Below are 16,259 nucleotides of genomic sequence, written 5' to 3' on the forward strand. Positions count from 1 at the left end.
ACTAGATTTTTTTATGGACTATCTTACTCCAGCCAGGGACATTCATTCGGTTTTCGCCTGAATTGACTACTAGTGAACCATGGCATCATGGAAGCTCACTAACACTTCACTCCGTGACGTTTGCTGCTGGTCATTGGCGAATTATTTCGGGCTACGGATATTTCCGTTGCGCCGAATTCCAATAGTCACACAAATAATCTCACAAATCTAAAAATTCCTTAAAATGGGGCGCTATAACCAAATGCGCATACTCCAGATTTATTACAGTATTATAAGCTATCTGTACAAATACAAGCATCATTGCATAATACTGCGTGCATTTTTACTGTGCATGTAACTAATACACAAAGTTCAAGAACATATCAATGAAAACTGAAGAAGGTGTTGACTATACAATATTGATTTCACATGAAGTTTCTGACTATACAAAGGATGGTAATATTGATAGCACAGTAAGTTTTGCGGCTATACAATGGATTATAAAGTTGATTGCACATGAAGTTGCCAGATTTACAAAGGATGGTAATACTGATTACGCATGAAGGTGATCGATGATGTCAAATGCTATGAATACACATAACCCATATGTACAACCCACAATCACATAAACTGGATAAAACCATTTCAAAATTCATGGGTTCAAGTTGTTATCTGTCGTGGAGCTTGTGGCAAAAGGATACTGGCTCTGACAAGTTCACACGTCAAACAGCAGGTACTTAAATTTAGTATAAAAAACATCATAATCAAACATAAAAAAGGTGACTTATCTCAGCATTTTATTGTAATGAAATAGTGGTTCAGTGCAATCAGAACATCCCGTTGTAACGGGATATAACCCCAGTTTATTGGAACCTTCCTCCATCTTATTTTCCAGGTTTTTGTGTACCTAAACATCAGCACATGCATATTGTTAACTGTCAGTTATTCAACATTGCTATACTTTTTTTGGGGGGGGGGGGGCATGTTGTTTTGTATTGACACGGCCGGCCTTAGGCTGATTGGACTGATTTGCCACAATCGTGCCCCTCTCTCACAGTGGCCCGCGCGTTAGTAATATTTAAAAAATATACAGAGAAGAGAGAGAGAGGGTAATTTTAAATCCATGGAAGACATTTTTAAGTTCAATATCATAATAAACTTGTTTAAAAGTTTTTTTTTCCCAAATGCCGTGCTCACAGGGGGCCCCACGAGTAAATCCGGCGGTGGGGTGGGTAGGGGTGCCGCCAAAATGATACAAATCGGGTTCCTCTTTTGCTAATGCCGTTCCTGAGTATTTATTAGTAGCATTTCTACCATATACTCAATCTTTCTCAGCAACGATAGAATCCAGATATATCTGGATATACATCAACGAACATCTTTCATAGTTTTGAACTGTATACTTTTCGGTATGCTGTCGTATTTTTTACATGAATGCTATACGCGTACCAGTCTATCCTTTACAGCTACCTACAGGCTACACAAACCAGGAAGTAATACGAACAGCGTCAAGTGAAGCAGTTTGTAATTTCGCCCCTTAAAATCAGGATTAGATAGAGCTGGATAAAAGAAAGGACGCTTTAGCGTTAATTGTTTATAATGTCGACTGATAATAAAAAGACCGAAGATGAGCCAACGTGTCCGATTTGCTTGGAACTCTTCATCCTACCACGACGGCTACCTTGTGCCCACACATTCTGTCAGAATTGTCTCCAGTCCTGCATAACAAGTGAAGTTACAGAGCATGAAAAACTTGGATACATAGAATGTCCGGTATGTAGACAAACACATAATCCTTCCAAAGGAAATGAACCAACAAGCAAATGGACATCGCTGTTTCCAACCGACACTGTTTTACAGTCAATGTTACCAACTAAATCGAAAGTAGATCGTGTATGTGAGGCCTGTACCTCTGAAGGCGTGTCTGTCATGGCTGAAAGGTTCTGTGCAGTATGCCAGGGAGCAATGTGCGGGGATTGCTTGAAATTTCATAGGAAACAGAAAATGTCAAAAAATCATACAATTATTGGTGTGGAGGAATTATCAAACAATCCACAAATTGTGATGAAAATTGAACAGGATTTTACATGTTCTGAATATGACGGTGAGTATGTGCAGTTCTACTGCAGGGATCACAAAGCTGCATGTTGTGCCTCGTGTTCCTTTGAAAAGCATAAAACCTGCTCCAAAGTTGTAGATTTTAAGAAAGAACTCACTTCTCTCTTACAAGAAATGAAACCAGAGAATACTGTGGATGAACTGAAGAAAGTCGAGAGTCATTTAAAGAGATTTGTGGAATTAAACAAATTGAATGTCAATGATCTCGAATCACAAGTCAATGGACTTTCCGATCAAATTAAAGAAATCAGAAGGAAAATCAATATTGCCCTGGATGACCTTGACACGAGGATAAAGACGGAAGGAAGCCGAATATACAAAGAAGAAGTTTCAAGGACACAGAAAGGGAATAATCAGTGCTTGTCACTGATGCATGCCGTTAGGAATTCATGCATTCTCTTAGAAACAGCGAATAAATACGGGAATGATCAACAGAAATTTATGATGGCAGAGAAGATGACGTTACAACTGTCCTCATATTACATGCGGTTGAAGGAAACGTGCTGTGTTAATGAAACGATTTCGGTACATCTGGAACTTCCTCCTCTGATAGAATCCCTTTTGTCGATGTCGACTTCAGTTTTAGGCAAAATTGTGACTACAACAAAATCAGAATTTTTTTCTATACAAGGCTCGCTGAAAGCAACAAAAGACTGTAAATTTGAAAAAGTTGATGTAATTGATGTTAAACAATCTAGTCATAATGAACCGTTGTTTTATGGTGTTACTTTTCTCCCGGGAGACAGGGTGATGCTCGCTGACAATGCCCAACGTCAATGCATTCTGTTAAGCTCTTCATATGAATTCATCACGAGCTACACACTGAAAGGAAATCCACTATACCTTTGCGTGATGGATAATCAACAGGTGGCAGTATCTTTGTGGGAGCAGAATGAAATCCAGATTCTGTCAGTCACAGATGACGTCATAAGTCCAGTCAGAACGATTAAAGCTCAACATAAATGCTATGGAATAGCTGCTGCTGGGAATGGTGAGATGGTTGTTACCGGTGATTGTGGAAATAACAACTATTCCTGGAGTCTAATCAGCGCACAAGGAAAAGTGACGTCTTCTCATCAGTATGACTCTCCGTCCGGGTTCTTCAACTGCATAGCTATAAACAGCGCTAAGACACGACTGTACATCTCCATGCCTAGCGCGAATACATTGCTGTGTTTCAACATGGAAGGCAAAAAGCAGTTTACATACAATCCTAGTAATCTTCAAAGGCCGATAGGTGTTATTGTGGATAGAGATGATAACATTTATGTCATTGGCCATTTATGTAGAGCATACATCATCTCTCCCCTGACGGATCAGTCCTACATGTCATAACAACGGGAGTGCCAGCAAGGCCATTGGTATTGTGCATGGACAAAAGTCGGAATATGTTTATAGTTACAGACTTTAACGAAAGAAGAAAACTACATATTTATCGTTTACAATGAAAATGTGGGAGTACAAATTTAACTCTAAATGATTCTTGAGATTTCAATCTGATGAGAAACAGTTTGTATAGAAATTATGGCTAAAAAGACTTGTCTGATTAGAGGTATCAAAACTTGTCTGATTAGAGGTATCAAGCGAACACTGAGTACAAAGAAATTACATCATCGTTCAGGTATATTTTTTTAATAGCATAAGTTTATCCACGTTATTAAATCTCAATTCGATTTAATGTTAGTTGCTGAAAAATTACAGAACTAATAGGGATTGCAAATAAGTAAAGGTTTATACAGCCATTGTTTAAATTTCTTCCTAAGAAAGTGTAATATATTCACTATAACACCCAATAAGTGTCAGTCTGATTGAATTTATGGAACGTGTTGAATAATGTCTTGCTTTTGCGAGTCTTGGCTTGCAAAAGCTGGACATTATTCAACGAGTTTCATAAACTGAATCTTAAATTATTACCCATCTGAGGTTCTGGTTAGCACATAGTTCTTATTTTAAATGTCACCGGCCATACTCTAACATTTTTCTTTTTACATCAGATTTACATTACATGAGTAAAAGTAGTTATACTCGCGCAAAAGGAATACAAATATTATCAAGTGTAAAGAAGAAATAATAATTTAATTACTCGAAGTAGAAACTCACAACACTGTTACATCCCTTTAGTTACGATTTCCCACTTATAGAGGACGCCAACCGGAAATGACGTACCTGGAACAGGGTAAATTCGCAATATTCATAAAGATGTGACCTTTTCTTCCCCAATCCCCTTTCGGTTGTCGATTCGGAAAATGGCCGTCAAAATATAATGTTCGTTTTATTAGTAAAAAGAAAACGTTCCATACGGCGGAGTACATAAAATTTTCCCACGATCGCAGCCAATCAGTAAAGGGAATGCTACGCGAGAATTTCCTACAGCTTGCTGCCATTTCATTCTACCATTTATAAAATAATAATTTCACTCTCTTTTCTTTAAGGGCAGTCATAATGCAGTTTATCATTCAGATGTAACGTAGCAAAGATAGTTGAATATTGAGGAAGAAATAATTATTCTTATCAAGTTGGATTATATCATACTTCAAGCTAAGGCGAATTAAAGGCAAATGTATGTAGCAAGCGCAGAAACTACCCATCATGTCGGGTTTAGGATGGGGCTGGGGTGGAGCAGGCCCATTACAGGTCCAAAATTCTCGTCAAACAGTATTTGGGGATGGGAACTCCACGATAACATTTTATGCGGCGGGGGGGTTCGAATTTGACGCAAAGCCATTAATGTAACAAAGAAAATCCAAGTAACAGGAGCTAAGTGAATAGAGACAATAAACGTCAGATACAATGTCTTCACTATATACTACAACTACTACTGCTGCTACTAAATCATCGTATTATATCCAACATCTAGATGTAAAAGACATCCGCATGCAAAAAATAGAACATGTAATAAACCTTATTAACTATTTAGATGTTTTACAATGTATTAAGGACACTTATCAACAAGTATTACAACGAAAACATGTTGTAGCCACTTGAGTGTGTTTTATAACCAGTTATCATCACCATCATCCTCATCCAGTAAATGAGTAGTCTGTTGAGTTGTTGTTCGTTTGATGTGATTTTGATTGAACTTTATACACGGTGTAAATACTATGTGATTATTTTTGTTCCCGAATAAATTGAATTTTGTTGAATTTATTTATTTTAAAAGTAACCATGGCATTCAGATAAAATTGTTGTATCGTTGCAAGTACCGTGTAGTACACATATATTTTTGCAAACACTTTATTTTCTCTTCAGTTTCAAAGATATACTTGGTTGTTTTTTCTGTCCTAATTGACACTGACATACTGATTAAATAAAGAACACATTTGGATGAAGCCGACAAAAGCCTAGAGACATTCTACTTTAACCTCTTAACCCTGTCTATCTATGTGTGTGTGTGTGTGTGTGTGTGTGTGTGTGTGAATTAAATCCAAGTAATCATGATTCAATATTTTCAAGAATGTATGGATTTTCATTCCTTTTCTTTCTTTGGTTTTTGATCACGAAAATTTTCAGGTCACGAAAACACAAACTGACAGGCAATATTCTTGCAAAAGAAACTTTAAAATTTTTGGGGTCGTGTTTCAGATGTAAAATTAACATTAGATTCAAACCATTCCTTGTGTATGTTATCCTTACTCGTTCAATACAATTCTCCATGAAGTTTGAATTAAAAAAATTTTCAGATATGTACTGTAGAGAATTGGGTATGTGTGCTCTTTTATTTGAATGATACTGATTTCTTCTTCTTCCACCACGCAACTGTTGCTACTGCCTCTAATAGCCTGAATCCACAAACGCAGAGTTCAAAGTAAGAGTGATACTATTTAAGAGAAACTTAACTATCAAGATCATCATAGTCCATGTCACCATTTGTGTAATGTTATTTGTTATTGAAGAATAACTGCACAAGGCGTTCTATACTATTTATTAAATACAAGACATCAGTACAGTTAGGAAGGGGAGTAAACACTGCCCTGGAAGTAATTTTCCCATGGAACTTCAACCATAGTGAACATATAACATAAACCAGCTGTTTATGTATATCAGGTCTAATCCAATTTACTATCAAGTGATATTACAAAGCTAATTAGATTAAGTATTACGATACATCTCCCCTCCTGAGCATGTTTGCATTAAAACGAAACGTGATCTGATGACCGCATTGCTAAACAAGCTACATCAGCTTCATTTACTACAATGTATGAACGATGTGTAGATCCTCGAATTTACAAATGCGTGAAGAAAAATGATCTTTATTCCATACTTTATTTCCTACCTGAAGTTTTTTTTTATGTCTCGGGCGTGGTGTTGATGATCATAATTTTTCTTTTGAGTTTGCCTTTGATAGTTTCAGATTTCTTGAGTTTCATTAAATCTGGCCATTTCGGTTGCAAGTTTTTTGGTGCCATTGGCAAAGTATTTTGTAATTTTCTTCCCATCAGTAATAATTCGGCAGCACTGCATCCATTCAGTAATGGTGTTGCGTGATATGTCAAGCGAGTTATATAAGGATCATTTGCTTTTTTAAGCATTGTTTTAATTGTTTGTACAGCTCTTTCGGCGAAACCATTGCTCTGTGGATATTTTGGACTACTTGTAATAAGCCTGAATCCATAATTTTTCGCAAATTATTTGAGTGTCGCGGATGTATATTGCGGACCATTATCTGAAACTAATATTTGTGCTATAACGTGTCGCACAAAGATTGATTTTAGATGATTGACAATTGCTTTTGAACCTGTGCCTTGCAATTTTGCTATTTCGATGTATCGTGAAAAATAGCCAGTCACCAAGAGATATGTTTGAGTATTAAGTTCAAACAAGTCTGAAGCGACTCTTTGCCGTGGTCGACTTGACATTCGTATGGTACCATTAGTTCAGCTTCATCTCTTGAGTTTTCGATGCAAGTTTGGCAAGACTTTACCAAGTGTTCTAGCTGAGTACTTTGTACTTTCCTCCGAGCTGACGTTTTGGCGCTTTCTCGGCATTTAACTATCCTTTGGTGATCATCGTGACTTCTCTCTTGGATTTCTTTTTGAAGTGATTCTGCTACGCCCAGGCGTGTACCTTTCATTAAAAGACCATTTGGAACTGTAAATTCACGTCTATCTGTCCAGTATGATTGAAGTTTTCTGTCAATAGCGGATTTCTCTGGCAACCCCTTATCACAGAATTGTACAAGTTGTTTGCAAATCAAATCATTTCGATATTCAGACTTTATTATTTCAAGTTGGGTATCTGAAGCAGGCAAATTACTCACTACGAAATGAACATAGGCGATAGTTTCAACCTGAAATTGTCTGTTACTCTCAGAGTGATAACTTAAAGGTGTTATGGATAGAGCATCAGCAGTTAATATATATTTGCCATCAAAATGTACTATACAAAAGTTAAATCTCATTAACATGAACTATACAAAAGTTGAATCTCATCAAATGCATTCTAAATCATTGAATTCACGGGGCTAACTCTCCCAAGATTGTTGTGCTTAATAGTGGTACTAATGGCTTATGGTCAGTTTAAAGTTTGAATTGTGACCCAATTAAATAGCAACTGAAGCGTTCATGTGTCCAGGTGATTGCAAGGGCCCCATTTTCTATTTGAGCGTAGTGTTGCTCCGTTTCTGACATACCTCGCGATGCAAACGCCACCGGTCTCAGAGTGCTACCGTGCTTCTGCCGTAGTACAGCACCTAGTCCATCTGCAGACAAAACTATTTCTCTTTGTGGATCATAATATCCTAAAGTTGGTGAAGATATTATTTCTTGCTTGTTCTTGATCTAGACCCCAAGTCCATGAGCTTTTACCTTTCAAAATCTCACGTAATGGTTTTGATTTTTCTGCCAAATTTGAACTAAATTTACCAAGCTTATTTGCCTTGTCGAGAAATCGTCGTATATCTGTTAGACATTTCGGTGCTTCCATTTCAGTTATAGCTTTGACCTTTTCCGGATGCGGTCTGCAACCATTTTCGTCAACAACATAGACAAGAAACCTAATGGATAATCTAAAAAATTCACACTTTTCAGCTTTCAAAGTGACGCCGGCTTTTTGAATTGATTTCATGACCATTTCTAGTCTTTCGTCATTCTGTTTTTACGTGTCCCCCAAAACAAGAAAATTGTTGTATCGTTGCAAGGTATCTTTTCTTTTTTCCCCAAACACAAGAACATCGTCCATGTGACAGTGTTCCGCCATGTCGCTCCAGAGTTTCTGACTTCCTTTTCTGAAATAATTCGGGCTCGGAAATGATTCTAAATGCAAGGCGATTAAAATAAAACCTACCAAATGGGGTAATGAAAATTGTAAGGCTGCGTGAATCTTCTGACAGTTTTATCTGTCAAAAGCCTGAGTTACATCAAGTTTGGTGAAAAACTTTGCACATGTTAGTTTTGCAAGGGATACTTCAACTGATGGTACTGGGTGGTTCTCTCTTTTAACTGATTCATCCAGTATAATTAGATCCACGCAAATTTATATCGTACAGTTTGTTTTCGGAATGACAACCTTTGCCGCGAACCGCTCAGTGGGCTCATCTACTTTTGCAATAACACTCATTTTTTTCGACTCTATCCAACTCCTCTTGAACTTTATTCAGTAAAGGGATAGGAACCTTTCTTGGGGTAGATAATGCATAAGGTCTGGCACTTTTATCCAGAGCTTGTTTTAGAACCATTTTGTTTTCCCTCGACCTTTAAACAAATATGGGAATTTCTCGCGATAATCCCTATCTAAATTTATGGATTTATCGTGATTTGTGACTTTTTATCTGAAGCATTTACGGAGGATATAATTGCCTGTTCAATACCCTTGAGAGCCTGAATCGCGGACTTGCCAAAAAGTGCCTGATTCAGTCCCTTTACAACAAATATATCTGGTGCACCGAACGCATTGTTCGATTCCAGTCCACATGTATATTTTCCCAGCTAATCAGATTAAGACCTACACTACAATTAGCATCTGCAAATCGGGTTGTATAAACATAATAAAATCAATGCGAATCGAGTTACATCCGGGTATCCCCCAGAGGTACAAGGCTGCAATCAATATGACAAAGAGTTAACATGAACACGACTTTGCGAAGGTATTAAAAGACGAGTCGAAACAGGCAATCAGCACATCATAATTACTATTTGATTTTTCTATTATCATCATTAGTATCATCATCATGATGCTGCTGAGGCAACATATCATTAATATAAGGGATTGACCACTTACTTTTGCGAGGTCTCTATCTTATGCTGTGGCCCTCCAAAGCTGGAGAAAATGTGCTCTTACTCTGATTTGAAAAAATCAAAATGTGTCATATATTGTTTGAAATTGTGTTATCTTGAGATAAAAGAAGAAACAATATTTCCGTCTGAACATTACTTAGTCGGTCCTTACGTATCAGTACCCAGTAGAAATTTGTGTGTATACATATATTTCTGTGAAGGTTAATAATTTAAGAAAAATATAAAATTTATAAATATCATGCATTTCGCGTGTGTGTGTGTGTGTGTGTGTGTGTGTGTGTGATTTGGAATTTTAACGTAGCTTTAACAATTGTTCAGTCATATCGCTACAATGTTTGCAGTGTGGCAGTTTATAGTGATGGCTAGCACTGGGGCATCATGCCGCAGACATGTAGCATGATGTCCCACCCAGACACACTATCCCGACACAAGGCCGACCAGTCCTAACATTAACCTCTTAATGCTGAGCGCCAAGCGAGGCAGCTATTAGTGCCATTTTTGTAAGTCTTTCGTATGATTCCGCCAAGGTTCGAACCCATGACCTCGCGAATCCGAGGCGGACGCTCTAACCACTAGGCCACCCTAGCGGTTCATCATGCATTTCGTTTCAGGTTACCAGTTTGACTGGTGATTTAGAGAAGGTTGTATACGATGTTTCAGTTTAGTTTTACAAGATATCTGGTGATCTGAAATCTGTTTGATGGCTTCACGAGTTTAGGGTTGAGTCAGGTGTTTGAGAAGATTTATTTTTATTCTTAAAATGAAGCTGGAATCGGACTGTAAATCTTCAAGTTAAACTGGCAAGTGACCGTAAAAATTTCATTGCCAATCTCTGAGTAAACGTCGGCATTTCTTAAAGTCCATATTTTCATAATGTCTGATGCACATGGCAACATTGTGCAAACTGTCCATTGATAAGGCAACTAAGCTTGCAAATACAATATTCCTTTGCCAAGAGTTTCTGTAATATACTTTCATCAGAGTTACTCTTAATACTAAAAACTGAACAGCCTTTATTCGTCTGTATTTTATTATGGACATGTTCCTATTCCACAAGATTGATGCATATTTGTGTTGATTGTAATTAATAAATAATGCTTCTCTAGACTGACCAGATTGTACATCTGGCGGAGACTCGGATGTAAACACGTGACATGATATCCATTTTTTACTAAAGCGTCCATATTTAAGAATCCTTAGACCTATTGGCATCATCATCGTCGTCGAAATCATCATCATCACCATCATCTAGTTTTCTTCAATCAATACGCTAAAATCAACATAAGGCTCGTACTATTAAAGGATATTTAATATATCGATACCATCATCGTCGTCGTCATCATCATCATCAATCTGAATCGTATTTCAAAAGCTTTCTCAGGCAAATGTTTTGTTGTTTTTCTCCGTACGTAAACTATATGAAAAGGGGCGCATCACTGAAATGCAAACTCAATAACTAAACTACACTTTGGACACATTGGATGACTGTGTTGGACACAGTGTTTGATATATGATGTGTACTGCTAGGACTCCAAGGGGGCTAAGGCATTATATTGTAAGGACCTTTTCAGTCCTTAAAGGTGCTACATATTTTTGTACATAGGAACTGATAGTGTTATGTAAGAAAAGATCAAAAACTTGGGGTTGGGGCGATGGAAGAGGGGTTATATCATCAACATAAAATCGAGAACAATTTGACAATGTTTAATGAATTGTGAAAATAAATAAATAATAAATAAGAGCAATAGTTATTGTGTACAACAAGATTATGAAATTTTAATATAACAAACTGGAGGGGGGGGGCTGTCAGGTGTGGTGGGAGACAACTGTTACAATCAATTTTTGTTGGAATAAATATATTATTCTTGTTTATTCGATATTGTAAAACGTGCTATTTATAAAGATCCAAAATGTACTAACTTGACACTTTGCTGTTTCTTTTTGTCACTTCGTATTTTGGCGCCGACTGTACTCGTCAGTTGTCTGTCCAACAATGACAGCGCTCCCCTATTTATAACCTTCCCCCAGACAACATGACACAATCCAACCAATCGATGCATGCACGGCAAACCCATGCAACCAATCAGTGTCTTGTATGGTGTGCCGTGTATTGTATTGTAAACAATACAGCTTAGCATGGTATACCATGTCAACATTACAAGTACATAATTACATAACAAGAAGTATTTCAATACTGTATGACTTCTCTATGAAATGAATAAGAACATTTTATGAGATCAAGTTTATATGAAATTAAACTTTATGATGATAACTTAAATCTTGAATAATTTAATCAATTCATGTAGACGCGGGTTCTGCACTTGATGCAGACGACCGGTACTGTCATATCAAAACATGAAATGCATACATCAGTACAACTGTATTGCAATGAGGTTATCACTAAAACATGCAAATTACCTTCTTACAGTACCCTACTATCATTAGAGAGAATAATTGCGAATGCGAAAGTATACAATCTCTAAATACGAAACACTCATGCTAATCCAAAATGGCGGACATCGTGATACAAGGATATACATGGACTTTTCTAGTCATGATTTTGCAGGTATTTTACATAGATTACAAACAGTAATAGCATAAGAGTATACTATTTGTAGCAGATAAGCTAAACAGTACACTCTGAAAACTTTATGACAGACTTTCAAAGACGTTTTACCGAAAGAACCTCTACCTCGAAAATAGGTTACACATGTTAAGATCGGTTGCCAGGAGTGGCTGCTAGTTTGGCAGTCGATAGACATTAGAGATAAATATAATTGCTATGCTTTGTAAGTGAACATTCTAATTCATATTCACCATATTTATAGAAACAAACTTAATAGAAGCAAGACCGAAAATATTATCCAAGTCATTGTGACTCTAGCCATGGTCATTACAATATCTTTATGAGGTGGTCGAACTATATTTGTTATGATGCGATCGAACTATATTTGTTTTGATGTGATCGAACTATATTTGTTATGAGATGATATAATACTTGTTATGAGATGATCGGACTATAGTATAGTAAATGTTTTTTATAGACCAAATGTAGGAGAGCCCATTAATCTTATGGAATAAGGTCTCTTGATCACTACGATGTCTGCAGTGTGGTAGTTTATAATGATGTGTAGCACTGAGGCATCATGCCGCAGACATGGACCATGAGGTCCGACCCAGTCACATTATCCTGACACCAGGCCGACCAATCCTGACATTGATAAAGTCAGTAGTCACATATCTTCCAGTTGCATGTATACATTATTCATTACCAGGAATCTAACTTGTATTATTCGTGATATAGTTTGTGAACTGATTCTTCTATGTCATATAGGAAAGACAAGGAAACTTAAAGAACTTGATATCTTTAATGAACCCATTTTAAAGGTAAATGGTTAAAATTAAATTGTTACCACTCTGTTATGTTTCTGTTTAACCCTTTTTCTTCTCCCTACATTAATAATTTAGCAATTTCGAAGACTTTTTCTACCTGATTATTGATGGGGGCAAGTTTAATTTCCCATAGGGCAGAGTCAATTTTCCAGTCAGCTTACCCCTGGCAAGCTAAGTTTTATGCAATTTTAAAATTGCTGATATATTATAAAGCCAGCGATATTATAGAAAAAGCAAGATGGAAACTCAAAATAATACCCTAAAACACAATATATAATTGATGTTAATAGAGCATAATTAGCATATGAACATCGAACTAAATTTTCTTTTCGCAAATTTGATAACACATGTTTCAATCACATTTTATGCACTTGGGGCCCCTGGTGGCTGCGTGGGCTTAACTGCCCGCTGTTACCGAATTCTGCCATCTCAATGTGTGGGTTCGCGTGTCAGGCTGGGCCATCTTGGATTACGTGAGAAAGCTTACCAGCAGTTCCCCTTGGAATAATTATCATGCTGAACCGATCTTGTGCTGGAAAAGGGTTTTACACCCAACAACAACATTTTATGAACTGAGTTAGACATAATATCGACCGACAATCGGTGTTGACGGTAATGTTTCTCGTACCGTGCATAACATAGGGATTAAAAGCTCGATAGAATTTCCCAATAGCACTCTTTGCATTTTGCACGAAGGTCCTAATAATACGTTGACCAGTAAGATAAATAGCACAGCAGGTTTAAATGGACAATCTGGCATTGTTTCTGTTTCCAAATAATAAAAAATAGAGGTGTTACTCATTTTACAGAAAAATATACATTGTTATATTTTGTTTTCTTCGTAAAAATGATAAATATACGAATCTATATTCAAGACTGTAAACATCTGGATTCATAATAGTCTACATATTTGTACGACACATTGGATACCTTGAACTAGCAAGAAACAAACAAAAGAAGGTATGGCCGTTTACCGCATTTTATCACTACACATACGGTCATTCTGGGGCTAGTGCATGGGGTGTATTGTTTAGTGCCGGAAATCGCTGGATTGGGAAATTACCAATACTTTATATATGAAATACCCTTTACACCTAACACAGTCTTATAAGCGAGTTCTACATCGAAATTAAAGCTTGCAACTCGAAGGGTGTTTTAGTCACGGCTGAAGGATTCTGTGTAGTATGCAAAGAGTCACTGTGTGGAAACTGTATAAAGTTTCACAGGAGGCAGAAGCTGTTAAAGAACCACAATATTCTTGCTATGGAAGAATTATCAGGTAATCCTCTAAGCGTGATGAAATACACTCAAAGGGATCACATGTTCAGAACATAATGACGAAGAAATAAAATAAAATTCTACTGCATTGAACATACAGTTTGTTGTTGTCAGAGAAGGATTGCAGGTCCCTTATGCATCAGAATCATTCTCACTTGAGTCAGAGGAGGAAAAGGAAGAGGATGAAACTTCTAGCCCAGAAGCCATCATCGGCATATGACCGACCCATATTTTCTCCCAGCCTCCTCCAATTAACCACAACTCACAACACAAGGTGAACTGAATGACCTTGTCAGGGATTTGGAACTATCCAAGAGTGAAGCAGATCTGCTGGGCTCCAGACAATAGCAGTGAAATCTCCTCGTATGTGATATAAGGATTTATAAGCTCCATGACCGTCAAAGGCATCTTGACCCATTCTTCTTCATGAAAGGTGATCTCTTATCCTGCGATAACATCTAGTATGATCAAATGAGTGGCGACTGTTCATTCATTTATTGAAAATGAGTCTTAAATTTGTTTTACCGCATAATGGCAACGTTTTGCCATCAATTCCAGTTGTTCATGCATTATATATGAAACAAATCTATGAGAACATGAAACAACGTTTGATGTGCCTAAACTATGACCAACATCAGTGGAAGCTTTGCGACGATTTGAGGGTTGTCGCTCTCTTGCTTGGTTTACAGACTGGATACACAATATACTGCTGTTTTCTCTGCGAATGTGATAGTCATTTGCATGCTGATGTCAAATGGATACCTACTAATCAAACACAAATCACTTTAGTCAAAACTATTATTTTCTACCAAATATTTGACCAACATATTTGCTATTTCTTGGTTTAACACAGTCGTGCAAGAGATTCCCACTACTTCAAGAGAGATTGGTTAAACTGACAGTCATTGGAGCCTGGAAGGAAAAATGTTCAGCATCCACCACTTGCTGAATAAAGGAAGATTGTGTTACCACCCTTGCACATCATGCTGGGTCTGATGAAAATCTTTGTCAAACCCATGGACAAAACACAAGCAGCGTTCAAGTACCTCCGTTTAAAATGTCCAAGATTACGTGAAGCTAAGATAAAGGGTGGTGTCGTTGTTGGTCTTCAGATTCGTGACCTTCTTCGAGATGATGCATTTGACCGTGCACTGTGTGACAAGAAAATACGGTATGGAAAGCCTTCTAGTTATTGGCAACACATTTTCTCAGAAACAGCTAGGCATACAACAACAGTGAGTTGGTGAACAACCTCCTTTAGACATACAAAAGCCCAGGTTGCAACATGTCAGTAAAGATACATTTTTCGCACTCTTATCAAGACTTTGTTCCACCGAACTGCGGAGCAGTGAGCGACGAGCATGGCGAGCGGTTTAATTAGGACATTGCAACAATAGATAAACGCTATCAGGGCAAATGGAACCCGTCAATGCGTGTAGACCAATGCTAGACAGTGACAAGGGATGCTCCATTTAATAAATAGAAGAGACAATCCTCTTTGCGCTGAGTAGACATTTAAAAACAGTAGCCAATCATTTGTTTTAATTGTCATATTTGAATTCAGCACATCAAAATCCATAATAAACAGCACATTTTAAAGCAGATGATTTCTAAACAGTTGTAGATCAGTGTAATCGGTTTAATAAATTCACATTAAAAGACGGAAAGACGTAAATGCAAACATCAGAGTTTTACGGTACTAATTTGATCCTTATTCCTTCTTCTCTGTGTTCAAATTCTAGCTTTATATGTTTGAACAACCCACATTACACACACACACACACACACACACACACACATATATATATCATCCTTGTGAAGTCATTGTAGTAATATATTGCAAGAACACAATAATCCTGATAAGGTAACCAAGTAACAACCTTGCCTTTTGGCTGTATGTTTCTTAGCAGTGATTGGTGGGTTTCTTTGTAGCAAAATGACTTTGTTGGTAAAGGTCAGGGCACACCAGATAATTGAAAAAGCTTACAATTTAAGATTTTGAGGGCTTCATAAATGTGTTGTAAGCATATGATTATATAACTGCGCAAATTAACATTAATATTACGCTTCTTTCATACGGAAGATATCAAACTATACCAGTGCATGCGCATAATGTATGTGCTCAATACCGGGGACGAGAGGACGATGGTATGTGCAATAATTAACTTCTAAGTATCTTTCCAACAAAGGCAATAGATGACACAATATTTCAATGATGTTACTTTCGAAAGCTGTATTATTCGCCAATTAAATATATAC

At 37.1% G+C, this 16,259-nt stretch overlaps 1 protein-coding gene across 1 annotated transcript; it reads left to right on the forward strand.

Annotated features, from left to right (window-relative positions):
• Positions 1–1,578: 1,578 nt before the first annotated feature.
• LOC149786957 (uncharacterized) lies at positions 1,579–3,432 on the forward strand. The gene has a single exon (XM_089976003.1). The coding sequence runs from the start codon at positions 1,579–1,581 to the stop codon at positions 3,430–3,432; it is 1,854 nt and encodes a 617-aa protein (XP_089832129.1).
• Positions 3,433–16,259: the final 12,827 nt, after the last annotated feature.

Source organism: Sinohyriopsis cumingii, chromosome 12, assembly GCF_028554795.1.
Source record: "Sinohyriopsis cumingii isolate HCF-2022 chromosome 12, ASM2855479v2, whole genome shotgun sequence".
In the NCBI taxonomy this organism is placed as follows: domain Eukaryota; kingdom Metazoa; phylum Mollusca; class Bivalvia; order Unionida; family Unionidae; genus Sinohyriopsis; species Sinohyriopsis cumingii.